The sequence below is a fragment of the Pyrus communis genome, chromosome 1 (genome assembly GCF_963583255.1).
Source record: "Pyrus communis chromosome 1, drPyrComm1.1, whole genome shotgun sequence".
In the NCBI taxonomy this organism is placed as follows: domain Eukaryota; kingdom Viridiplantae; phylum Streptophyta; class Magnoliopsida; order Rosales; family Rosaceae; genus Pyrus; species Pyrus communis.
Genome location: NC_084803.1, coordinates 15,424,947 through 15,452,006, shown reverse-complemented (window position 1 = coordinate 15,452,006; position 27,060 = coordinate 15,424,947). Strand labels below are relative to the sequence as shown.

The window sequence follows — 27,060 nt, the reverse complement described above, 5'->3', positions numbered from 1 at the left end:
ATTTTGTTGCATTGGATTGGGTTGGCTTGGGTTTGGATTGTAATTCTGGGACTTAGTGGTCGGTAGAAATCCCAACAACTTCACCGAAACGAGAGATGGGAATATAATACCATCCAAATTGGTTAGGGTTTATCTGTTTGGTGGGTTTAGTTTAGTGCCAGTCCGACGCAATGCACGCATGTGAAAATTAAATAATAGTAAGTAAACCGGCACATTCTGTTTTTTTGTGTAGCAGAATACATTCTAAAATAGCAAACGTAATCATACAATTGACCATCGACCAGATAAAAAAAAAAAAATATATCATACAATTGACTAAACCGACAACATTTTTTTATTTTATTTTATTTTATTTGTTTTGGAAAGAAGATGAAATTTTATTAGCAACTCCACAACCTTACCCAACAAAGACCCAAAGACAAATAAGCACATGTAAAAATGGACCTGCCAAGCTAACAAAAAAAAGGAGTCCAAACCATGAACAAACCAGAAGAAACACGAGAAGTGTGTTACCACCGCCTCCGCAAAAGTGCATCTCGACCAGCCAAGCAGCGCCACGCCGATCGTATCATCCTGCTGCGAGCAACTCTCCGTTCGCAGCCACAAGGTGAAACATGCATGTGGGAGTCCACGAGCAACGCTGCCAACAAAGATAGGCAGGAAGAAAATGGTGGTGTTATGAACACTAAGTGGGTAGGAACACCGGAACTCTATACATCCTTTGGATGTGCAACAACAAATTGCGGTAAATACTGACTGCACATCGAAGTGGATATGGTCTAGGAGAAGGGACGCCGATGGGGTGTAAAGAACTAGCCAAATCAGAATGGAGAGCAAGGGAAAAACAGCATAAGGAAGGAAGGGAGAAAGCAAAGAGAAAAAGAAAGGGACCGCCACCGCGACCTCGGCCGTAGCTAGGGTTGGCGGCTGTAAAATTAAAAACACCCACGCAATAGGTGAAAAGAGCTCTCAGGTAAAGAGAAAATCTCTCACAGGGAGGACAAAAAATATGAGGATGACAACTGTTTCTTTGTAAAGCTGGAAACTGTTTTTTCATAAATTTTCGAAAAAAACAGTTGTTGGTTTCACCAAACTTCAACTTATTTATGATATTGTCGTCATCTAAATTTCAACTTGAATCACTATTCATCGGTAAAACAAAGCAGACTCATTTGACTCTGAAAACAAAACACTTACAAAGCTTCAAAAACCCCTAATTCGTTCTGCTACAATGAAATGTACTGATAGTAAGTACGTATGTAGTATATCTTTTCACTATGGTTTCGTAGATGATCAATTTATATACAATTACATTGTGCTTCCGATCAATTCGCTAAACACGTATTATTGCTTAACAAGTTTTGACATCCTTCTAGATAATAACAACACTGGTTAATGGACACAACGAGTACATAACACCCTCTAACTTGCCTCAATTTGATAATTTTTAGAGTAATGATATTTATACTATGTTTTTGTACCACATTTTCATACTATTTTAGGTAGCATTTAATGTGGACATTCACATTATTTGAATTAATCAGATTTTTAAATTTAGTTCATTATTTAATAAACTAATAGTCAAGAAAAACTAGTTAATTAAATGGTTATTATGGTATACGAGGAGTCTTTCTCATTCATTTCCTTGGGTTTTGAAAATTTTTCAAATGATGTAGCTGTCCACATCAGATGCTATATAAAGTGGTATAAAAATATGATATAAAAATATGGTATAAATATTATTACTCTAATTTTTAAAACTCAACACTATCGCATGACATAATTCAACTCCTTGAAGTTGGACTTTTTGAAGTAGAATCTGAAGTTGGGCTTACAATTTCCAGTGGGCCTCATCATAGTCCACCGCAATTCAACTGAAAATTTCTTTTATTTTTCCTTTTTCTTTTAAACTTTAAACCCTAGGAGGAGGAGGACCGTTAAATCTTAAGCCTCTCATAAGACCGCCACTGAAATCCCACACCCGCCGTGACCCGCGCCACCTTCAACCGCCCAACAACAACCGTCTACGCCGCCACGATGGGGAAGAACAAGAACAATCTCAAAGAATCCAAAGGTGATGATGTTCTATGGGGAAGAACAAGAAGAACAAGAACAAGCTCAAAGAATCCAAAGGCGACGATGAGAACATCATCGCCGATCCTCGGTTTTCGTCCGTGCACTGGGACCCGAGGTTCCAGAACGTTCCCAAGCACAAGGCGAAGGTCGAGATTGACTCGCGGTTCAACCGGATGTTCACGGACAAGCGGTTCAGCTCGTCGTCGGCGCCGCTGGACAAGCGAGGCAAGCCGAAGAAGCTCGATGAGGGAAACTCGCTTCGGCAGTACTACCGGATGGAGGAGGACGACGGAGATAAGGTCAAGTCCGAAGAGGAAGACAAAGCTAAGGCGAAATTGAAAGAGGAAAAGGAAGAGGAAGATGAGGAGGAAGAGAGTGAGGAAGTGGAGGAGCTCGACGGAGAGGAATCGGAGGATGGCGTGGCGAGTGGTGGCTCGGATACGACGACAGATACCGACACCGATGATGGATACGAAGATGAGGAGGTGGTTTTTTCGGACGGAGCGCCTGGAATTGAGGTAGTTATTGTTAATTGTTTTTGTGAGTATAATTAGGCCTTAATTAATTGTAATTTGGAAGAAAATGTTGCTACATTTTGGTTAATTGATTTAATTTACGAGCAGGCGGAACATATACCAGAAATTGAGAAGGAGACTCACAGACTTGCTATTGTTAACCTGGATTGGAGGCATGTGAAGGTATGTATTCTGGATTGGTTGTTTTTAGTTGTTGGATGCTCTAGGTTGAATTCGTTATATAATTATTAAGTGACATTGGAAAAGCAACATAATTTGTTATTTTTGAGCCATTGGGTCTGGAGATTGTGTAAATTTTCGACGAAATTTGGGTACTAAATGAATTTTCATGATAACTTGTAATTTTGGACTGCACACTTTGTATGAGATGTTCGAGTAAGAGCTTTTTGAGCTGAGTACTGTTACTTTGTCTTTAAGGTTCTTTCAGCAGCTGAAAAATTCATTGTGTTTCGTGTAGGCTGTTGACTTGTATGCAGTGTTGAGGTCATTTCTTCCCAGAGGTGGACAAATGAAATCTGTGACTGTCTATCCGTCTGAGTTTGGACTCCAGCGTATGAAAGAGGAAGAACTTCGTGGTCCTGTTGGCCTATTTGATGATGAAAATGAGAAAAGTGATGAAGATGACGACACTGACGATGATGATGAGGAGCTTATTGCTCAGAAAATGCGTGTTTATGAGAAAAGCAGGCTAAGGTGGTTAATTGTTGTTATTTTGTGATGATGATTTATATTTTGTCTCTAAAGTATATGTTCATTTATGGATTGTGGGTATAACTTTATTTCCAGTTATTATTTTGCTGTTGTGGAATGTGACTCAATTGCCACAGCAGATTACCTCTACAAGAATTGTGATGGAGTTGACTTTGAAAGATCATCGAATAAACTTGATTTAAGGTTCATCCCTGACTCGATGGAATTTAAACACTCACCCCATGATGTTGCGACAGAGGTATAAGTTTCAACCAGTCATTTATAAGTGTATAGAGAGAAATAAGTCTAGTCTGTCTGTAATAAAAGAAGTAGAGTTATGTGCAAATCGTGTATTTTCATGTTTTTTTTTTCTTCTGGAATGTGAATTTCTTTTAAACAAAAAGGAAATGAATTGAATTTTCTCGTAAATGTAGGAGTGATTGTGAAGTCTTTGGCCTTTGTCAGGTGTCTGCGAGCTACGTGGGTTTGGATTTCCAGACTCAAGCTCTGCAACATAGTAAAATTGATATTTCTTGGGATGAGGATGAGCCTGGACGCAAGACCTTGAAACAGAAATTCACTGATGATCAGGTTAGGATAACTTATCTAAGTGAACATTGCTTGCAATTTACGTCATTTGTTAATAGAGTTCATATCTAGCTCCATGCATTCTTATCTTTCATTATTGAGGACTGAATGGGTATTCTGTCGGATTGATCTGAATAAACAATGGAAATCAACTATAAACTTATGTTAAAAAAACCTAACTTCTTGTACTGTTTGCTTCTAGCTAATTTGATGTTGGTTTACCTGTAGCTTTCTGAATTGGAACTGAAGGAGTATTTGGCTTCTGATGAGAGTGAAAGTGATTGGGAGGAGAATGATGATGCTGCAGAGGACAAGACCAATAAAAAGAGTAAAAAACGTGATATGTACCGTGCGTTACTCCTGTCTGGAGATGGAGAAGGGGAAGGAGATGGAGATGCATCAGAAGGAGACGGTGAAGACAATGACCAGGATATGGAGATCACTTTTAATACTGGCTTCGAAGATATAAGCAAGCGCATCCTAGAAAAGAAAGATAAGGGATCAGAAACAGTTTGGGAGTCCTATCTCAGAAAAAGACGTGAGAAAAGGAAGAATAGGAAAAATAAATCGGAGGACTCATCAGAGGATGAGGGTAGTGACACTGATCAAGAGGCAGCAGAGGGACCAGATGATTTCTTTATGGAAGAGCCTTCAGTCAAAAAAACTAAAAAAGTATCCCAAGGTAAAAGTAAAAAGGATGAAAAGCAACAGCAAGATGATAGGGAAGCAGAAGCAAGCAGAAATGAGCTCGAGCTATTACTTGCTGATGACTATGGAGCAGATGCAGGGCCAAAGGGCTACAATATGAAACGTAAAAAGACCAAGGGAAAGAAGGGTAAAGAGGTTCTAGAAGAGGATAAATTACCAACCGTTGATTTTGAAGATCCACGGTTTTCAGCACTCTTCACCTCACCACGCTTTGCTCTGGATCCGACAGATCCGCAGTTCAAGAGGTATCTCCCTCGAGTTTTTACTTGCTATCAGAAGTATTTGCCCTAACATGTGCTACTTAATTAATAGGCTGCAACTGTTTAGTTATATGTATTTGTTGTGGTTTGGTGTTTGCAGGAGTGCAGCTTATGCTCGGCAGGTAGCACTGAGACAGTCAGAGGGTGGCCGAGAAGAAGTGCCAGAAAAGGAAATGAAATCCGATGTTTCACCATCAAAGATAGATAAATCATCATTAATTAAATCGATCATGATGAAGTCCCAGACCTTCCAAGGTACGACGCCAAAGAAAGAAGAAAATTTGAAGTCCAAAGGGAAAAAGGAAAGGAGAGATAAGCAGGAGGCCCCAAGGTTGGCCCAACCGGCGAAGAAACAGAAAAAGACCAAAGTTTAACAAGACTGAAAGCGTTGTTAACTTGAGATAAGTCTGTTCGACATCTTCATCAACTCCGTGATAGTTAGCTGCACTTGGTTGAATTGTTGTCGAAGATTTTGTCATTCGGAAGAGAAAAAGAGAAATTATGAAGAATTGAAGATAACGTAAGTTTTGGCTCGTATTCTGTTTTTATAAGATTAAAATTGCATGGGAAATTTGCTTTTCTTATATTTATCCATATTTTCATATATGATAATTATTCGGTGCTAATTAGTTAGTAATTTAATACAATATGACTTGCTTTTTTGAGCTTGTTTTACAATACTTTATAATTTGTACTGATTTTTTTAATTTTTTTATTATTGAAAAAGTTGAAAGAGCTTTTTTTTTTTTTTTTTTTTAAATTCTCTCAATTCGGAATGCTTTTAGTTACAACGCTCAATTTAGATGAATTTTTGAAGTGATGGTCGTGAAATGGACCAACTGAATGGTTTAACGCCGTATTAAATTACTAGTCCGCACTTAAAATAACTCTTGAAAATGATTAGTATAAAGAGAAGCCAAAAACAAAAACCATGTATTACGGTAACCAACAAATAATATATTTAGTATCTGTGGTCGTATTTAAAATCATATGTACAATCCCATGTGCTAATAATATGTTGATGACGATTTATTGCAGTAACAGAAATCAATGATGCCTATGCACCGCCTCCCAATTTAACCCACAAATAGAACGTCAACAACTTCCGAATCGCTGCGTATATTCTACCTCCAAAACAAATGCCTATCAATTATAGATATGTTACAGAAAGGCAAAGAATGATCAAACAAGGGTGAAAAGAACGAAAAGAACGACAGTGATTGCAAAAGCAATGGAGTTCTTCAATTTGGGTGAATAAGTTGATGCCGGTATGCTAGAAGGATTGCTACTCCCTGCTGTGGCTTCCGGGTTGAAGTTTGTTGGGGATGCATTCGGAGACGGGGACGGGGATGTGGCCGGAGATTTCGATGGGCTGATAGGAAGAGTGATGGTTTCCTCATTGCTGTAACCTGAAAAGAAAAATGTTTCGTTATTGTCACTGAAGAAGATAATGAGGAAAACGTTGTTCATATTTGATTTGAAATGGTGGAATTAGGACTCACAATTGGATTCCTTCCAACCCAATACCATCTTCTCACGGTCAAAAATTACGCGATAACCCGTCATGAAGTTTTCTGCAGGAATAAATCAATGTTGTAAGCAACGGTTGAAGCAAACATGTACAAGTTCATTTGAATGCCAGTGATGGTTAAGGGGGTGTAAGGGCTTTAACCATTCATTACGAAGGTTTTATGAAATCTGATTTGAAAATCAACTATTACATGATCTTGAATGCCAGTTTGCAAGATAATGACAGATATTTAGAAAGAGATACTCACGTCCAATGATGTTAACATCTCCACTTTTGACGAGAGCCAGGCAATAGAACAATGTCAATTTATCCTGGAGATTGGAATGGTAAAGTTTAGCATGACATGATGAAGGAGCAGGATATATAAGAAATACGAAAAGTGGCAACTTACCGAAGAATTGGAAACAGTTACTAGTGGATCGAGGATAGAATACTGCTTTCCACCTTTCATTGTCAGGTTCACCGTTTGATTTGGACTGCACACAAAGTTAAGTCAGTGCCTGAGGCTCAGAAAGAGAAAGTTGCTACAGAGTTTTATGTTCTGAAAGAAATTACCTTATGTCATAACAATATTCAAAAGGAATATCTGAATCCTTTGGACGCCGACTATTTTTTAGCACAGAGTTAAACTGAAAAATGACACAGTTACAAAGACTACACAATAAAGAAGATACAAAAAGATAATATTATGAAAAACTGAATTTGAACTACTTACGCTCTCAGTAATCTGCGTGTAAGCTGGATCATTTAGGTATGTAAATAAGGTACCAGAGTCAAAAATTGCATAGAATTCGAGATCAGTAACACTTTTTCCGATGGCTATTTGAGTGATAGTGATGTTGTAAGTTGGACTGGCAACAAGTTCGAACAGGAAAAGATTAGTACAACTGGGATGATATCAAAGACCGAACTAGTTAACTTGTGAAACTTGTAAACTTGTCATCAGTACATGGTTATTTAGAGGGAGCTCTTACTATGAATGGCTATGACGATTGAATGGTGTTTCTGCTTGGCCTTGGCTTCCATTATCACCAAATCTGATTCTCCCAATTCCGTCCAGTCCAAAACACATGGAAAAAGAATTCAAAGCAAGCCCCTGTCCCGCTAAAATGCTAGGAATGGATACGTCTTCCAAACCAAGCCCTAACAGACCATTGGGAGCTGCACCGTCCAAAAATATACCAGTCTGCACCTTACCACAACTGCAATAGAGTAGCACACAAACATCACAAGTGTGCTAACCAATTAAAATTGGCATGTTTGGACTTCGAATTACTACCCTATATTTTTTTGTGGCAAAGCAGTGAAAAAATTACCCACCCAAAGGCAATCCGTGCAGGTACATCTTTTTGTTGAGCATCATCAGTAGATAGGTGCAAAACATCCTCTACCAAGACCCCAGTAGATGAGGTGCCAATAGACAGATACTCAATCCTGTAAGGACAATCATGACTTGGTGAGGCACAGCGTTGCCGTTGTGAACAGAACGTGTTGTTGCAAGAAATCCTTTTGCTTGTAGATGAATTATTAGGGCTGTAGATTTCAAATTCTAATACCTGGTTGATAGAAGAGCTCAAGAGTTAATTGTCAATAAAATCCATACAATAAGAGCATCTTCCCTATGGATCCACATAGGGACCAAAAGCACTAGCAATGTTAGTCCATCCTTCTAACACTATGCCTGGTAGATAGTTTTAGAAACCGCAAGATGCAAATCAGTATTTTGATGAATAACACTACAAATTAACGATGCAACCAGAAGCCTTCGAGAAAACAATGCTATTTTGTTGCCCAAGAAACATTCACCCTAAAGACACGCCAGTACTCAATCAACTCAACACCGACGATGATAAAGTTACATGCTTGAATCGAGTTTTAGTACTTATTCCCAGAGCAAATTTCACAATGTTAGACAAATAAGGAATATGGTTGGAGTCCTTGTGTAATTGTATATAATATTATTATTGGAAGAATAAGCCGTCCTACAGCCGTCAAGCCGTCCTACAGCCGTCCTACCTTGTCCTACCTACACACTAGCCGTCCTACAGCCGTCAAGCCGTCCTACAGCCGTCCTACAGCCGTCAAGCCGTCCTACAGCCGTCCTACCTTGTCCTACCTACACACTAGGACGGCTACCTTGTCCTCTACAGCCGTCCTACACACTAGGACGGCACACTAGGACGACTACCTTGTCCTACCTACACACTTGTATCATGTATATATATCCTTGTAATCTTGTAGAGAAACAATGAGAAAAAATTAAGCATTCTCTTCCATTTGCATTCTCTTCCATAAGCATTCTCTTCCATTTGCATTCTCTTCCATTTTTCCACATTCATGTATCAATAACAAATATAATTTTTAGCTTACATACCTTTTTCTACATGGTATACAGAGCAGGTTTATAACCCTAGCCCTAATTTTTTTTTTCGGTAGCTTTCTCTGCCGTTCCCATGGCTGACTCTTCTTCTTCCGATGGTGTTTTTTCCCTTCATCATTCCGACCACCCGAATCTTGTCCTTGTATCCAAGAAGTTGAATGGTGATAACTACACATCCTGGGCCCGTGGCATGCAGCTTTCCTTGAGTGCCAAGAATAAACTTGGTTTCATCACTGGCGATATCCAAGAACCTTCTTCCTCCGACGACCCTGATGCTCACGCGGCTTGGCGTCGTTGCAATGACATGATTCTCTCTTGGCTTCTGCATTCCTTGGAACCTGACCTTCAAGAATCTGTGCTTTTTTCCACCTCTGTCCAAGCTGTATGGGATGATCTTCGCGAACGCTTCTCTCAGAGTAATGCTCCACGCATCTTCCAACTCAACCGGGAACTTGCTACAATTTCTCAAGGTTCTTCTTCTATCTCCGCCTATTTTACTCGCCTGAAAGCTCTCTGGGATGAGCTTGCTTCTTATAATGATGGATGCACGTGCTCTTGCAACGCCAAGCATGACCGTCAACAACTCATGCAATTTTTAATGGGCCTCAACGAATCCTTTGCTGCTGTTCGTGACCAGATTCTTTTAATGAATCCCCTTCCCACTGTTCGTCAGGCCTGTTCCTCGGTGTCTCAAGCTGAAAAACAACGCTCCCTGGGCGTCCTCCGCTCTGTCGATCAACCTGCTGCCATGGCTGTTCGTGGCCCGTCCGGTCCCTCCTCTGCTCGTCCTCCCCTCCACTGCACCTACTGCAATTTTGATTATCATACCCGAGACACCTGCCATAAACTTCATGGCTATCCCGTTGGCCATCCCCTCCATGGCCAACCGTGGCGACCACCGCGCCGTGCCACTGCTTCCAGTTCTTCCCGCAGCCATGCACCTTCCAGTCCTCCCCGGCAGCCACGGTTTTCTGCTTCCCGGCCCCATAATTTCACCCAGGCCCATCACGTGCAAGGCACCCAGGCCCCCGCCTCCTCTTCTACTCCAGCGACCCACCAAGTGCACGGGGCCCAGCCCACTTTGCATGACTTGCAGCTTGCCATGCCTGACCTCTCTGCCGAGCAGCACTCCCGTGTTCTAGCTGCTCTACGTGACACCATCACCCCTCCTCAGGCCAATGCCGTGCTCACTACTGATTTTGCCCAAGGTTTGTTACCTGTCACCTCTCGTCATGGTCAATGGATTCTTGACAGTGGTGCTACGGATCATATTACTTCTTTCTCTTCATGTTTGGTTAATCGTTCTCCTTCACATTTGCCGCCTGTTTCTTTGCCTAGTGGTGCTTCCGCTCCCATTACTTTTACCGGCACTCTTCCTTTAAATTCATCAGTTACTTTGAAGGATGTTTTATGTGTCCCTAATTTCCGAGTGGACCTTTTATCGGTTGGTAAACTTACAGATAGATTATCGTGTTCCATAACCTTCTTTCCTTCTTGGTGTGTTTTGCAGGACTTGGTTTCGAAGGCGATGATTGGTGTGGGTAAGCGACGTGGCGATCTGTATTACCTTGTGGCCCTTACCTCTTCTCTCCCCACCCGTCAACCTCTCTGCAACATCATTACCATCCCCTCCTCCCTCTGGCATAGGCGTCTAGGTCACCCCTACTCCACTCGTTTGCAAGCTTTAGCATCTAGCTCTCTTAATTGTACTTTTGATTCTAGTCATATTTGTGATGTTTGTCCGTTGGCAAAACAAACTCGTCAACCTTTTCTTTTGAGTTCAATTTCATCAACTTTCCCTTTTGCTTTAATTCATTGTGATATTTGGGGCCCGAATCGTCAATCTTCTCTTTCTGGTGCTCATTATTTCTTAACCATTGTGGATGATTTTTCTCGCTTTACGTGGGTCTTCCTCATGAAACATAAATCTGACACTCAACAATTAATTAAGGATTTTTTTGCTTATGTCACTACCCAATTCCGCACTACCATCCAATGCATTCGTACTGACAATGGTGGTGAATTTTTATCTCTTCGTAGTTTTTTCTCTGATCATGGGGTGCTTTTACAAACTTCTTGTGTTTATACCCCCCAACAAAATGGCGTTGTTGAAAGAAAACATCGTCATCTTCTTGAAACCGCTCGCGCTCTTCGTTTTCAATCTCATCTTCATATCAAGTTTTGGGGGGAATGTGTTCTTACCGCTACTTATCTCATCAATCGTCTCCCTACCCGTCTTCTCCACCATAAATCCCCATTTGAGGTTCTCTTTTCGAAAACCCCATCTTATGACCACTTCCGCGTCTTTGGTTGTCTGGCATATGCCACCTCTGTCACTCCCACCACCAAATTTTCCCCTCGGGCTCATCGTTGCATTTTTCTCGGTTATCCTCATGGACAAAAGGCCTATACCCTTTACGATCTCGACAATCACCGCATTTTCACTAGTCGAGACGTCATCTTTCACGAAACTACTTTCCCTTATGCCGTTTCTCACCCTCCTATCCCTTCCTCTTCGCCTACCCTACCCATCCCACCCCCTCTGGACTTTACATATAACCCACCCCTTCCTGCCCCGACGCCTCACCCTCCTCCACCTTCCTCCCCTTCCACGCCTCCCACAGATTCCCTTGCTGCCCCATTACCCGTTCCTCCCCTTCCCCGCACCTCTTCCCGTGCCCATAAACCTCCATCCTATTTAAAAGACTACGTTTGCTCGCAGGTGATTCTGCCATCCCACCCATCTTCGACTTCGCAACCCGGTTTTACACAAGGTACGCGATATCCACTTTGTAATTTTCTCTCTTATCACCGTTACTCTCCCAGGCATTTTTCTTACATTAACTCTGTCAGTCGGACTGTGGAGCCTTCCTCCTTTGCCGAGGCTGCCACTGACCCCAATTGGCAACGTGCTATGACTGAGGAGCTTCAAGCTTTACATGCTAATGGTACTTGGACTTTAACTTCCTTGCCCCCTGGCAAAATTCCCATTGGTTGTAAGTGGGTGTACAAACTCAAGCACAATTCCGACGGCTCTATTGACCGCTACAAAGCTCGTTTGGTTGCTAAAGGCTTCACTCAGGCTGAAGGTATTGATTATCATGACACTTTTTCTCCTACTGCTAAGATGATTACGGTGCGTTGTCTTCTTGCTCTTGCTGCTAGTCAGTCTTGGTCTCTTCATCAGCTTGATGTTAATAATGCTTTCTTACATGGTGACTTACATGAAGAAATCTATATGTCTCCTCCTCCTGGTCTTCGGCGACAGGGGGAGAATCTTGTGTGTCGCCTTCACAAGTCACTTTATGGTCTTAAGCAGGCTTCTCGCCAATGGTTTGCCAAATTCACTAGTGCGATCATTTCTGCCGGTTTTCAACAATTCAAAGCTGACTATTGATAGGAGCATATTCATGCGACTTAAATGGCTTGTTCTCGTGCATTTACGTTATGTTTCTCTCGTTATTTTAGTCCTTTATGCTTCTTTTGTGTGTTTTCAGGTTCTAAGGGCCTAGGGAGCAAGAAAGTGCATTTTGAGGCCATTTGGAGCATTTTTGGGCATGGATTGGATAGCTTATCCATGGAGCCAAGAGGATGGACGAATTTGAAGGCCTTGTATTCACTTTGGACATAAAACAAAGGGCCTAGCCCATTCTCTCTTATTCTTTCCCTTATAGCCATGCAAAGAACCATCCATTCCATCAAAAACAATCCATCAATTCACATGCAAAACCACCATTAATACACATGCACCCAAACAAAGCCAACCTAGCTAACCCTACATGCATTCTTTATTCACTCTTCATCATTGCATTCATTCTCCAAACACTTTCATTAATTAAAACACATTTGCACATCCACTCATTCTTTCCCCGAAGCCGTGCATTCCCAATCCCTTTCCAACATTTCACATGCATTTCCACCTTGGTCATGCTTTCCCATTTCATTATTCATTCACTTTGCATTCATTCAATCAACCCACATGCACTTTAATCATTCAAACATGTAGCCACATAATCATTCACCCTATCCATTCTTTGTCACAAAACAATGTCACATACACTCATCATCACACAACCTAGCTAACCCTACATGCATTATTTATTAACTCTTCATCATGCATCAACATTTTAAATCATCAAAAAACCAACCCATTGCCGTGCATAATCTCTCATCATTTCAGCCACATTTCTAACTCAAAGTTCGGCGACGCTTTCTCTTTAGCCGACAAGCGCAAAGTGCATAATCTCTTTAGCCGACAAGCGCAAAGTTCGGCGACGCTTTCTCTGCTTTTCAGAAAACGCGTGCAGCTTTGTCAAAAAGAGCCGCATCCGCACTACTACGTGTCGTTCAGAAAGCAAAGGGGCGTCGTTCAGAAATCGAAGGGGCGCCTGTTCAGAAATCGAAGAGGCGTATTCAAAGATCGAAGAGGCGCCACTATTTCAAAAAGCCGGAATTGCGGGATCAAAACGTTTGTCGACAAGGGTAAAAAGTACCACCACTTGATATTATCTCTATATATGTCGACCTTCGTCTTTTATGACAGGGCAAACCTGAAGAAAATGCCCAACTCTCCCTTACCTCTGAGGGCGCACTCCCAGCAAAGCCTTTCGAAATACTCAATTTTTTCTTCTTCCCCAAAGATGATACCAGATGCCTGGAGTAAAGATGACCCAGGAGGAAATACATGTGCTGATTCATGCACCGCTTCTTCAAAAGCAAAGGTATCTCATATCATCAAGGTCAAAAGCAAAAGTATCTCATATCATGCTCTTTCCCTGTCTTTTTCTTTGTCCTTGTTCTTACTCGCATGGCAAAGTAAAAGAAGCAATCAGCCGGCACTTGGAGTCAGTCTTCCGATCTGGAGCCAACTGCCTGGAACCTATTCCTGATTGCTTACCTAGCGTTGCTCTCGAGTAGTCATCTTCAACGGTTGATACACTTCCGGAGAAGGGACCACTTCTGCAAAGGGGAGCGAGTAAGGCAAGTGAAAATGATACATTGAAGCATGTGGAGACAAACATAGGCTGAGTTATCCTCCAACCCTTTTCAATACGAATTGGAAAGATTGAACAAAGAAACAGATAAAAGGGATAAGCTCAGACTTTCGGGGGAGACCAAAAGAACCATCCTGCTGCTCAGTTCAAAAGTAGCACAAAGGAAAATCAACGATGGGCAGAAACCAGTTCAAGAGTAAGCCTGTGGAATCACAAAGATCAAAGCCTCAATGCAATCACCAAGGAAAAGAGGGAATTTACACTCCATAACCAGATTTGCGTCCCTAAACTCTTCTCTTTGTTAATTACATTCTTCCATATTTAGTATGTTGAATTGCTTTTAGTATGTTTAGTTGCTTTTTGTGTGAATCTATGCTTAAAACATTGAGGACAATGTTTGATTTAAGTGTGGGGGGGTAACTAAGTATATTTAATGCAAATTCGTGGGATTTTATCACCCATAACTTCAAAGGTTGTTCCTTGCTGTTTTAAGGTGTTTTTTTTTAAATTGTTTTAGAGTGTTTTAGTGTGTTTTGTTTTATAACTCCGAAAATCACATAAAAATTTGAAAAATATGTTTTGAAAAACCTAAAAAAAAGAGTGTTTTGAGTCGTTTTTGTGTGTTTGTGTCTTAGGGTACCTTCCAACACAATGTTAAGGATTTGGTTTGTAATTGCATGACTGTTAAAAAGAGTTATTAACATAGAGAAAAGTTTGATTTACTCTTGGTATATGCTTGGTTATGGTTATAATGTATGACTTCACATGCAATCATAAAAGAAAAATTCGTTTTAGTAACATGCTTGAAGGAAGGAACTCAAACAAACGCTACAACCCTGTGAGACTCGAGCCATTACCTTCTTTGGAGGGTTATTTTCTGTGATTCTTTGTTTTCTAAAGTTGTTGCATGATCTCATTATTCCTTGCTTGGTTGCTACTTAGAATGCAATTGTATCATGATAGAACTAAATGCTAGAACTTATATCCGTTTCATTCAAAGCATGACATTGAATTGCATAACATATATCAAGATGAAGTTGTGTAGTTGCCACCATAACCAAATAGCCTTACTCCCCATATTTCGTATTTGTTGTAAGTGTTAACCCCGTTGAGCCTCGTTTTGCCTTTATTCCTTGTTTACCCACATCACCCCTTACCTAGCTTAGAGTAGGACTTTCCTATACCCTTGTTCTTAAAGTATAGTGAGCATGACTTAAATGAATTCCTTTTGAGTTACATTATGCAAGAAAATGAGTGTGGGGGAGTAAAAGTTTGTTCTTACGTTTATATGTATGTTTTGAGATTCAAAAGAAAAAGAAGAAGAAAAAAAAAAAAAAAAAGAGTGAAAATAAGTAAGAATGAACTCACGAGCGTTGATGGTTGAAGAAAGGGTCCAAAAAGTTGAATATGGCCCTAAGTTTTGTGTGACTTTCCCTTGGGTGTTCAAAGTTGACTTCTGCGTTCTTAAGGGAATTCTAAGTGCCTAATTCAATACTTTGCTCACTATTGCTTTAAGAATGTTTGTTTATCCTTCACCTTTCATTGTTAGCCATTACCCTAGCCCCGTTACTACCCTTTGACTTCTATCTTGAGTGTTATATGTTTCAAAATGTGGAGTTTGGAATTGATATGAGCTTATGGTGTCACTGGTTCTCGCGTCTAAGTAGTAGCATTCCATTCATGAGATCATATCTAAACATGCTTATTAACTCCAGAAATTGCTTCCTTTGAAATACATATATGTGAGTGTTCGTTTTTATGTTTACATCAATCTTCTCACATATAACTAGTTTAGGGTGTGTAGTCAGAAAATCTGAGTGAAAACTGAGTGCATATCTTGTAAGGAATTGAGCAAATTCTCTAAGGCATGTTACTACATTCAAATCATGGTTTTAAATGCTTAATTGTGAACTAGTATGTGGTGACTATGATTAAGAATGTACTTAAGTGTGAAGATGACTAAAATCTGTGGGAATGATGATTTTTAACATGTCATGTGCATTGGAAATCCCTAAGACGATTGTTGGAAGGTTTAGGTTTTGTTTTGTTTTTTTTGTTTTGCTCGAGGACTAGCAAAAGATAAGTGTGGGGGAGTTTGATAGGAGCATATTCATGCGACTTAAATGGCTTGTTCTCATGCATTTACGTTATGTTTCTCTCGTTATTTTAGTCCTTTATGCTTCTTTTGTGTGTTTTCAGGTTCTAAGGGCCCAGGGAGCAAGAAAGTGCATTTTGAGGCCATTTGGAGCATTTTTGGGCATGGATTGGATAGCTTATCCATAGAGCCAAGAGGATGGACGAATTTGAAGGCCTTGTATTCACTTTGGACATAAAACAAAGGGCCTAGCCCATTCTCTCTTATTCTCTCCCTTATAGCCATGCAAAGAACCATCCATTCCATCAAAAACAATCCATCAATTCACATGCAAAACCACCATTAACACACATGCACCCAAACAAAGCCAACCTAGCTAACCCTACATGCATTCTTTATTCACTCTTCATCATTGCATTCATTCTCCAAACACTTTCATTAATTAAAACACATTTGCACATCCACTCATTCTTTCCCCGAAGCCGTGCATTCCCAATCCCTTTCCAACATTTCACATGCATTTCCACCTTGGTCATGCTTTCCCATTTCATTATTCATTCACTTTGCATTCATTCAATCAACCCACATGCACTTTAATCATTCAAACATGTAGCCACATAATCATTCACCCTATCCATTCTTTGTCACAAAACAATGTCACATACACTCATCATCACACAACCTAGCTAACCCTACATGCATTATTTATTAACTCTTCATCATGCATCAACATTTTAAATCATCAAAAAACCAACCCATTGCCGTGCATAATCTCTCATCATTTCAGCCACATTTCTAACTCAAAGTTCGGCGACGCTTTCTCTTTAGCCGACAAGCGCAAAGTGCATAATCTCTTTAGCCGACAAGCGCAAAGTTCGGCGACGCTTTCTCTGCTTTTCAGAAAACGCGTGCAGCTTTGTCAAAAAGAGCCGCATCCGCACTACTACGTGTCGTTCAGAAAGCAAAGGGGCGTCGTTCAGAAATCGAAGGGGCGCCTGTTCAGAAATCGAAGAGGCGTATTCAAAGATCGAAGAGGCGCCACTATTTCAAAAAGCCGGAATTGCGGGATCAAAACGTTTGTCGACAAGGGTAAAAAGTACCACCACTTGATATTATCTCTATATATGTCGACCTTCGTCTTTTATGACAGGGCAAACCTGAAGAAAATGCCCAACTCTCCCTTACCTCTGAGGGCGCACTCCCAGCAAAGCCTTTCGAAATACTCAATTTTTTCTTCTTCCCCAAAGATGATACCAGATGCCTGGAGTAAAGATGACCCAGGAGGAAATACATGTGCTGATTCATGCACCGCTTCTTCAAAAGCAAAGGTATCTCATATCATCAAGGTCAAAAGCAAAAGTATCTCATATCATGCTCTTTCCCTGTCTTTTTCTTTGTCCTTGTTCTTACTCGCATGGCAAAGTAAAAGAAGCAATCAGCCGGCACTTGGAGTCAGTCTTCCGATCTGGAGCCAACTGCCTGGAACCTATTCCTGATTGCTTACCTAGCGTTGCTCTCGAGTAGTCATCTTCAACGGTTGATACACTTCCGGAGAAGGGACCACTTCTGCAAAGGGGAGCGAGTAAGGCAAGTGAAAATGATACATTGAAGCATGTGGAGACAAACATAGGCTGAGTTATCCTCCAACCCTTTTCAATACGAATTGGAAAGATTGAACAAAGAAACAGATAAAAGGGATAAGCTCAGACTTTCGGGGGAGACCAAAAGAACCATCCTGCTGCTCAGTTCAAAAGTAGCACAAAGGAAAATCAACGATGGGCAGAAACCAGTTCAAGAGTAAGCCTGTGGAATCACAAAGATCAAAGCCTCAATGCAATCACCAAGGAAAAGAGGGAATTTACACTCCATAACCAGATTTGCGTCCCTAAACTCTTCTCTTTGTTAATTACATTCTTCCATATTTAGTATGTTGAATTGCTTTTAGTATGTTTAGTTGCTTTTTGTGTGAATCTATGCTTAAAACATTGAGGACAATGTTTGATTTAAGTGTGGGGGGGTAACTAAGTATATTTAATGCAAATTCGTGGGATTTTATCACCCATAACTTCAAAGGTTGTTCCTTGCTGTTTTAAGGTGTTTTTTTTTTAAATTGTTTTAGAGTGTTTTAGTGTGTTTTGTTTTATAACTCCGAAAATCACATAAAAATTTGAAAAATATGTTTTGAAAAACCTAAAAAAAAGAGTGTTTTGAGTCGTTTTTGTGTGTTTGTGTCTTAGGGTACCTTCCAACACAATGTTAAGGATTTGGTTTGTAATTGCATGACTGTTAAAAAGAGTTATTAACATAGAGAAAAGTTTGATTTACTCTTGGTATATGCTTGGTTATGGTTATAATGTATGACTTCACATGCAATCATAAAAGAAAAATTCGTTTTAGTAACATGCTTGAAGGAAGGAACTCAAACAAACGCTACAACCCTGTGAGACTCGAGCCATTACCTTCTTTGGAGGGTTATTTTCTGTGATTCTTTGTTTTCTAAAGTTGTTGCATGATCTCATTATTCCTTGCTTGGTTGCTACTTAGAATGCAATTGTATCATGATAGAACTAAATGCTAGAACTTATATCCGTTTCATTCAAAGCATGACATTGAATTGCATAACATATATCAAGATGAAGTTGTGTAGTTGCCACCATAACCAAATAGCCTTACTCCCCATATTTCGTATTTGTTGTAAGTGTTAACCCCGTTGAGCCTCGTTTTGCCTTTATTCCTTGTTTACCCACATCACCCCTTACCTAGCTTAGAGTAGGACTTTCCTATACCCTTGTTCTTAAAGTATAGTGAGCATGACTTAAATGAATTCCTTTTGAGTTACATTATGCAAGAAAATGAGTGTGGGGGAGTAAAAGTTTGTTCTTACGTTTATATGTATGTTTTGAGATTCAAAAGAAAAAGAAGAAGAAAAAAAAAAAAAAAAGAGTGAAAATAAGTAAGAATGAACTCACGAGCGTTGATGGTTGAAGAAAGGGTCCAAAAAGTTGAATATGGCCCTAAGTTTTGTGTGACTTTCCCTTGGGTGTTCAAAGTTGACTTCTGCGTTCTTAAGGGAATTCTAAGTGCCTAATTCAATACTTTGCTCACTATTGCTTTAAGAATGTTTGTTTATCCTTCACCTTTCATTGTTAGCCATTACCCTAGCCCCGTTACTACCCTTTGACTTCTATCTTGAGTGTTATATGTTTCAAAATGTGGAGTTTGGAATTGATATGAGCTTATGGTGTCACTGGTTCTCGCGTCTAAGTAGTAGCATTCCATTCATGAGATCATATCTAAACATGCTTATTAACTCCAGAAATTGCTTCCTTTGAAATACATATATGTGAGTGTTCGTTTTTATGTTTACATCAATCTTCTCACATATAACTAGTTTAGGGTGTGTAGTCAGAAAATCTGAGTGAAAACTGAGTGCATATCTTGTAAGGAATTGAGCAAATTCTCTAAGGCATGTTACTACATTCAAATCATGGTTTTAAATGCTTAATTGTGAACTAGTATGTGGTGACTATGATTAAGAATGTACTTAAGTGTGAAGATGACTAAAATCTGTGGGAATGATGATTTTTAACATGTCATGTGCATTGGAAATCCCTAAGACGATTGTTGGAAGGTTTAGGTTTTGTTTTGTTTTTTTTGTTTTGCTCGAGGACTAGCAAAAGATAAGTGTGGGGGAGTTTGATAGGAGCATATTCATGCGACTTAAATGGCTTGTTCTCATGCATTTACGTTATGTTTCTCTCGTTATTTTAGTCCTTTATGCTTCTTTTGTGTGTTTTCAGGTTCTAAGGGCCCAGGGAGCAAGAAAGTGCATTTTGAGGCCATTTGGAGCATTTTTGGGCATGGATTGGATAGCTTATCCATAGAGCCAAGAGGATGGACGAATTTGAAGGCCTTGTATTCACTTTGGACATAAAACAAAGGGCCTAGCCCATTCTCTCTTATTCTCTCCCTTATAGCCATGCAAAGAACCATCCATTCCATCAAAAACAATCCATCAATTCACATGCAAAACCACCATTAACACACATGCACCCAAACAAAGCCAACCTAGCTAACCCTACATGCATTCTTTATTCACTCTTCATCATTGCATTCATTCTCCAAACACTTTCATTAATTAAAACACATTTGCACATCCACTCATTCTTTCCCCGAAGCCGTGCATTCCCAATCCCTTTCCAACATTTCACATGCATTTCCACCTTGGTCATGCTTTCCCATTTCATTATTCATTCACTTTGCATTCATTCAATCAACCCACATGCACTTTAATCATTCAAACATGTAGCCACATAATCATTCACCCTATCCATTCTTTGTCACAAAACAATGTCACATACACTCATCATCACACAACCTAGCTAACCCTACATGCATTATTTATTAACTCTTCATCATGCATCAACATTTTAAATCATCAAAAAACCAACCCATTGCCGTGCATAATCTCTCATCATTTCAGCCACATTTCTAACTCACATGCATCACATTCATTTCCAAACACCAATCACTTCAAATGCCATGCATTCACATGCATTTACACCACCAAAAACCCCTTTGCCGTGGGCTTTCAATGCCTTTCCAGCTTTCCCTTTTATTTTCCAGCTTTCATTCTTCATCATTGCAGCCATTCCACATGCAATTCTCCATCATTCCTCCACACAAACACCTTAAACAAACAGCCATATACATCTCCACTCCTCCTATAAATACCCTTGCATTCCCATCATTCAAAATCATCTCATATTTCCATTCACAACACTTCACACAACACAAACACAACCCTTGTGCCGCAAATCATTTCCATTTCTGTGCAGTTTTTCTCCTCCATTGCAGCCACTATCCAACCACTTCCCATCCCTCCAAAACACTTCACATAATCCCCAAAGCTCACCTTAGACCTTGTGCTACAACAACGAGGAAGAAAAGAGAGCCTAAACGTTCATACAATTCAAGTTTGAGTTGTTGGAATGTTTAGGTGTTTCTTTGATTTCAAAGTTTAAATTTAATTCTCTTTGTTTTGTACGTATGAGAATGGAAGAGAAGAGTGCCTAAACGTTCATACAATTCACGTTTGAGTTGTTGGAATGTTTAGGGGTTTCTTTGATTTCAAAGTTATGAGGAACTAAACCCTCTTTAGCTAGGGGTGATTCGAAACTATGTTTATATTTGCAATATGAATTGATTAACTTTCGTTGGAATTTCATAAGTTGTGGATTCAATTTGTTTAACCGTTTGATTGATAACTTATTTATGAATGTTTATTAAGAATGCGCGCTTAATTTTCATGCATGAATATGACGCTAGAATATAAGTGAATTTCACCTAATCGTTATAAACTTATATTCACAAGTAGTGGAGGTTGCTTATAAACAATCGCGTTAAATGAATTCTTGGCACGAGTTTCATGCTCATCATAGTAACGAATGCCTCGTCAACACTTATAGTTTTCATAATGCTTAATGATCTTTGATTGTATCTTTATTGTGCTTTTCACGTAAAGGACTTAAGGAGAATGTGGTGAATTGCGTTGCGCTAACCCATCCAATTCATTAACTTAAGGAGAACTTGACAGTTAATTTAAGCGGACTTAATTAACCCGGAGTGTTGAGTTTCATAATTTATCGAAAGACCAACTGAGAATCAATCTTGTATGCAAGTGTAACATGTGTGGAGAAGAACCCCTTGGCTATTCCATCATCCATATTTTTCATCACATTCATATTTACGTTTTGCCTTTAATTACAATTTGTCCATTTAATTTAATCTCGTCCAAACACAATCCCCCCCCATCTTTTATTAAGTCTTAATCACTCGTATTTGTTTTATTTTTGTGTTTTCAAGTATTAGAAGTTTTGTGTACTTGTTTTGAGTTCTTGTTAAGTAAGTTAAGTGTTTTAAAAATTAGTTTTATTTATTTGAATCAAGTGTTTAGTACCCCTAGTTAATCCCCGGTTAGAACGATCCCTACTTACATCATTACTACAATTGTCACAAATAGGGTTTAATTTGTGTGCGTATAAATTTCGCAACAACTATTCATTGTTCACTAAAAAGTCTGGTATTTCTTTCACAGCTTTGCTCATTTATGTGGATGATATTGTGATTACAGTCAATGATGCTAGTGCCATTAATTCTCTGAAGTCTTTTCTCCGTGATCATTTTCGGATAAAAGACCTTGGTGATTTAAAATATTTTTTGGGTATTGAGGTTTCTCGTTTCAAACAAGGGATTTATATTTCTCAACGCAAGTATGCATTAGAGATTCTCAAGGACTATGGTTTTTTGGGAGCACGACCCATTGCTTTTCCTATGGATGACACAAAATTATCTGATAAAGGAGAACTTCTCAAGGATCCTGAAAAGTATCGACGATTAGTAGGTCGGTTAATATATCTCACTATCACTCGGCCGGATATCACCTATTCTGTGCATGTTCTAAGCCGTTTTATGCACGAGCCAAGGATATCTCATATGGATGCTGCGCTTCGTATTGTTCGTTATTTGAAGGCTACTCCAGGTCAAGGTTTATTATTTCATTCTGACAACCAGACCAAGTTAACTGCGTTTTGTGATTCTGATTGGGCAGGTTGCCCTATCACTCGCCGTTCGACTACTGGGTATTGTGTATTCTTGGGCGGTTCTTTGATTTCTTGGCGGACGAAACGACAGAAAACCGTTTCGCTCTCTTCAGCAGAGGCAGAATATAGGGCCATGGCAGGTGCTTGTTGCGAGATAGTTTGGTTTCGTTTTTTGTTGAAGGATTTGAACATTCCTTTGGATGGTCTTTCCATTTTATTTTGTGATAATCAAGCAGCGTTACATATAGCTGCCAATCTTGTTTTTCATGAACGAACTCGTCACATTGAGATGGATTGTCACTTTATACGAGATAAGATTGTAGATGGCACAATAGAGACCAAGCATGTGGGTACGGCACAACAGTTGGCAGACTTGTTTACCAAACCTCTTGGGAAAGAAAAGTTTTCGGGTATGTTACGCAAGTTGGGAGTTCTTGACATCCACTCTCCAACTTGAGGGGGAGTGTTAGACAAATAAGGAATATGGTTGGAGTCCTTGTGTAATTGTATATAATATTATTATTGGAAGAATAAGCCGTCCTACAGCCGTCAAGCCGTCCTACCTTGTCCTACCTACACACTAGCCGTCCTACAGCCGTCAAGCCGTCCTACAGCCGTCCTACAGCCGTCCTACCTTGTCCTACCTACACACTAGGACGGCTACCTTGTCCTCTACAGCCGTCCTACCTACACACTAGGACGGCTACCTTGTCCTACCTACACACTTGTATCATGTATATATATCCTTGTAATCTTGTAGAGAAACAATGAGAAAAAATTAAGCATTCTCTTCCATTTGCATTCTCTTCCATAAGCATTCTCTTCCATTTGCATTCTCTTCCATTTTTCCACATTCATGTATCAATAACAAATATAATTTTTAGCCTACATACCTTTTTCTACACACAAACTAATGGAAATTATCACAAACCAACATAACCGCAAAGTCAACTCGAAGCAATGACCAGTCAAAGTACTCCAAGCAACAAAATTTTGAAGTAAAAATGCATCAAATTCACAAATCGTGTAAAATTCAAGAAAAGGCAAACAAAAATAATTGTAATTCAGATTCAGTTCACATACATGTCCATTCGAAAACTTGATGCCGTGGACGCAGCTGCTGCTGCAATCACATGGCAACCAAAGCAAATCGCTGCCCGTGTCCAACGCCACAAGATATGATGTGCTCGGCGTCCCAACAGATACATTTGCATAATGCAGACTGAAATTTCAACCCAAAAAACAAAAATTCAAACACTTTATGTACAATTTTCTTCTGAGGAATCAAATATATGGGTTTTGTGCAAAGAGGAAAACAAATTTGCGGGTTTGGTTTTTTTTTTTTTTTTTTTTTTGTAAAATATTAGGACCGCAGGAAAAATTCAACAATTTAAATTTAAAAAAAAAAAAAAAAAAAAAAAAAACCATATCAATTTAAACACCAAAAAATATGAACTTTAAGGGGAATAATGGGTGAAAAGTGCTTACTATCCAAAAGCACCAATCCGATGAGTGATGTTTCCGTATTCAAAAGCAAGCGGCGTCGTTTGCTTGTCGGCGGTGGATAGATGGCGGCCGCGAACCAATCGGTCTCGGTGGGCCATAGCAGCGTAGTACCCGGAGCTCCCCTTCTCCGGCAGCTCATCGGAACCCAGAATTGCCTTGACGGGATCCGAGAACCGGTGGTGGATATCGAACCCGTACGACCCGAGTCCGAAACAGGTCCGACAAGCCAAACCCGATACGAAGAAAAACAATAAGAGACTAGCTGCGGAGAAGCTGGAAGAAGCTGTGCAAGTCCAGGCCGCCATGGCTGAGACGATTCTAGAGAGAGCAACAGAGGTTTTGGTGAATTGGGTTGGGAGGCATGAGTGGGAAACAGAGATATGAAATGGGTTTATACTGGGTGGACGGCGATACGTTGACACAGACCCAATGACCCAAGCCGGCAGCTGACAGGGTAGAGAGAGAGAGAGACAGAGAGAGAGAGACAGAGACTTGGGTGGTTTTTTCAGTTTGGTCAGTGTTAGACGAAATCGCGGGTTTGTGGGGTCCGTTCTTTTACACAAATTCTTGGAAACTTTGGGAAGTTGGGATGATAATATTCGCCATGAATATCCACTTGATTTTCGTTATTATGGATCATGATCCAAGGTATATCTCAATTTAATATATTTTTTTAACAAACAAAATTATTTATAATAAAATGGCAGGACAGTGGACTAAGTCTCAGAATAATCTAGAAATAACATGGCTCAAATTCGTCTATGGTGAAAATTGAAGCTAATACATCTAACTTACAAATGAAAAATAATATCACTAGACCGTAACACTAAGTAGCTTTATTTAATATACGTAACACATTTTTATAATGTTGGCAAGAAAAACAGGCAAAAAACACGAGTTGTCAGAGAGTCCATAAAGAGTTTTTTTTTTTAATAGTCTCATTAGCATTTCTCTAATTGCCAGAGCCCTCCCTACTAAAGATTCTACTTATCCAAAGTTTGGTATTTTCTACCGTGTATTTAGGACGCTTAACCAAGTTAGCTATAGCAGTATGCTCCATTTTATATATTGAAATTTAAGTTACTTTTCAGTAATTTGGATTAAATTAACATACCATCCGATAAAAAAGAAGTTTAGATTTTTGCATGTATTTATTGAGTGGACCTTGGGTTTATGCACACCATAAAAATATTAGGAGAAATTGCATGTCTTTAGTCTAAAAATATTAGGAGAAATGCAAATTGTTTGACTAAAATACTTTGACATAACGAATCAAATAAACAAAAGTATGATGAAAATTATAGAATCATTTCGCACTTCGTTTTCTCGCTCTATACATCTTTTTTATTTTTATTTTTGAATTGAATAAGTTCAAAAGTTCAAGGATTTGAATGATGTCGTTTCATTGAGGTCTAATTGCATTGATTTATCCTAAAGAAAATAAAATGAAGGAACCTAAATTAACAGGTGTGAAAAAAAATGAGTTGGGGAATTAATGAATAACATGAAAGTTGAGGGGCGGTTAGACAAGAAGAGAGAAATTTGAGGGTGTGAATGGGAAGGTAAACTGATTAAGAGGTCGGTTGGGTAAAGACAGACATCACATTACCAGAAAGATTAATAATTTCTACTAATTAATAAAGCACTAATTGTCAACTAAAATCTTATGAAATTACTAGTTTAACCCTCTAATTAAAATAGAACATGGATAATAAATATGGGGTAGAAATGTAATTTCATACAACCAAATTTTGCTGTTTTTTTTTTTCAAAATCTCACCTACATGTAATTCTAACATATCTCTAATTAAAATTAAAAATAAAATAAAATAATAAAAAAATCTTCTAACTCCCACAATCTCTATCACTCTCTTCCTCTCTCGTTCTATTTCAAAAACAAAAATAAAAAATTTTCTTACACACTTTATATATGCTAATAATAATAATAATAATAATAGTATAAAAAATATAAGCAAAAAGATATTGACTTTGAAGTCATAATTTGAAAGCTCATTTAATCACACGCCATTTCGAAGCCACGTGTCCAAAATCAAGGCTTTGAAACATTGAACAAAATATTTATAGGTTGCCTTAATTCCTACTTTATTTTAAATTATTGGATCAATGACTCAAACCAAACATTTGTCCAAGCTAATATGTTGCTAGTTTTATAGAAAATATTGGAATTAATGATTTTATATCTAACCACTTTGGATATTTAACTATCACTAACACAATTTCTCTTTCTTATTATTGCAAAATTTAGTATAGTCAAGTCGGACATAATAATATATTTTCTGTTTTTATGCAAAGTTCAAAGCTAATAAGACAAATATGCAACGATATCATCAAACCTTGCGACATAGTCCTCAAAAGGAAGAAAATCCGATGAAGAAAAAAAATTGCACACTGTGTGACAAAACTACTAGCAAAAACCAACAACATAAAGCAAAATTAACCATTCCCCACATCATCGATGGGATTAACCAAACTAGCTCCTCCTCAATCAAAGCAGGAACTCATTCGATGTAAGTGCAAACGTCACTATCGAATGTGTTAGTATATTGGAAACTCGATACCTCCATTGACACGTAAAAAAACCATGAAACTTCTGCATAAGATCATCTCTTTCACAATAGTCTCATTTTCCCCATTTCACTAATCTAACATGAAGATAAATTGCTTCTTTAGCATCTAATTCAAGAAGAACATTTTTGAAAAGTATAGTTTAAGTGTACTTCTCCCCACTTATAAGTACGAGATTTTAAATTCGACTCTCGATCGTTAGGAGGTAAGTTTTGTAAAGACTCATTTGCATAGAGCTTTCGTATGAATGCCATGAAAAACGGGGGCAATTAAGCCGCAAAAGGTGCTTGGAACTTTCCTCCTCTAGAATTCTAGCATGCAAGTCAGCCAATAAAAAATGACCACATTGACAATTTCACGCCAATCTAACAAAGCCAGGAGGAGATTTGAGAAAGTAGGAAAAGCATAGCATTGCAAACTTGACCTAGCAAGTGGCTTTAGACCGACCTTTCACCATCTCGTCAAACGAAATTTCAATTTCATCTGTGTCCAATTGACACCTTCAATTG

The 27,060-nt window shown here is 39.1% G+C and overlaps 2 protein-coding genes across 2 annotated transcripts; one reads left to right on the top strand and one right to left on the bottom strand.

Annotated features, from left to right (window-relative positions):
* Window positions 1-1,961: 1,961 nt before the first annotated feature.
* LOC137715280 (pre-rRNA-processing protein esf1-like) lies at window positions 1,962-5,474 on the top strand. Its single transcript, XM_068454552.1, has 7 exons — window positions 1,962-2,594; window positions 2,700-2,774; window positions 3,070-3,305; window positions 3,399-3,561; window positions 3,768-3,893; window positions 4,119-4,843; window positions 4,959-5,474. Exons 1-7 carry the CDS (start codon window positions 2,088-2,090, stop codon window positions 5,230-5,232), a joined length of 2,106 nt encoding a protein of 701 aa, XP_068310653.1. The 5' UTR covers window positions 1,962-2,087; the 3' UTR covers window positions 5,233-5,474.
* Window positions 5,475-5,777: 303 nt separating this feature from the next.
* LOC137734084 (aspartyl protease family protein 1-like) lies at window positions 5,778-24,421 on the bottom strand. The gene is made up of 10 exons (XM_068473360.1): window positions 23,949-24,421; window positions 23,544-23,682; window positions 7,710-7,945; window positions 7,364-7,591; window positions 7,105-7,240; window positions 6,945-7,018; window positions 6,781-6,865; window positions 6,637-6,700; window positions 6,361-6,432; window positions 5,778-6,267 (listed from the first exon to the last, which is right to left on the bottom strand). The coding sequence occupies exons 1-10, from the start codon at window positions 24,269-24,271 to the stop codon at window positions 6,041-6,043; spliced, it is 1,584 nt and encodes a 527-aa protein (XP_068329461.1). The 5' UTR covers window positions 24,272-24,421; the 3' UTR covers window positions 5,778-6,040.
* Window positions 24,422-27,060: the final 2,639 nt, after the last annotated feature.

Coding starts and splice junctions, on each gene's coding strand:
- LOC137734084 (XM_068473360.1), bottom strand. CDS start 24,271: ATGGCGGCCTGGACTTGCACAGCTTCTTCCAGCTTCTCCGCAGCTAGT. Junction 23,683..23,948: donor CGGATTGGTGCTTTTGGATA/GTAAGCACTTTT, acceptor TTGAAATTTCAG/TCTGCATTATGCAAATGTAT. Junction 7,592..7,709: donor CCTGCACGGATTGCCTTTGG/GTGGGTAATTTT, acceptor ACTCTATTGCAG/TTGTGGTAAGGTGCAGACTG.
- LOC137715280 (XM_068454552.1), top strand. CDS start 2,088: ATGGGGAAGAACAAGAAGAACAAGAACAAGCTCAAAGAATCCAAAGGC. Junction 3,306..3,398: donor TATGAGAAAAGCAGGCTAAG/GTGGTTAATTGT, acceptor CTTTATTTCCAG/TTATTATTTTGCTGTTGTGG. Junction 4,844..4,958: donor ACAGATCCGCAGTTCAAGAG/GTATCTCCCTCG, acceptor TGGTGTTTGCAG/GAGTGCAGCTTATGCTCGGC.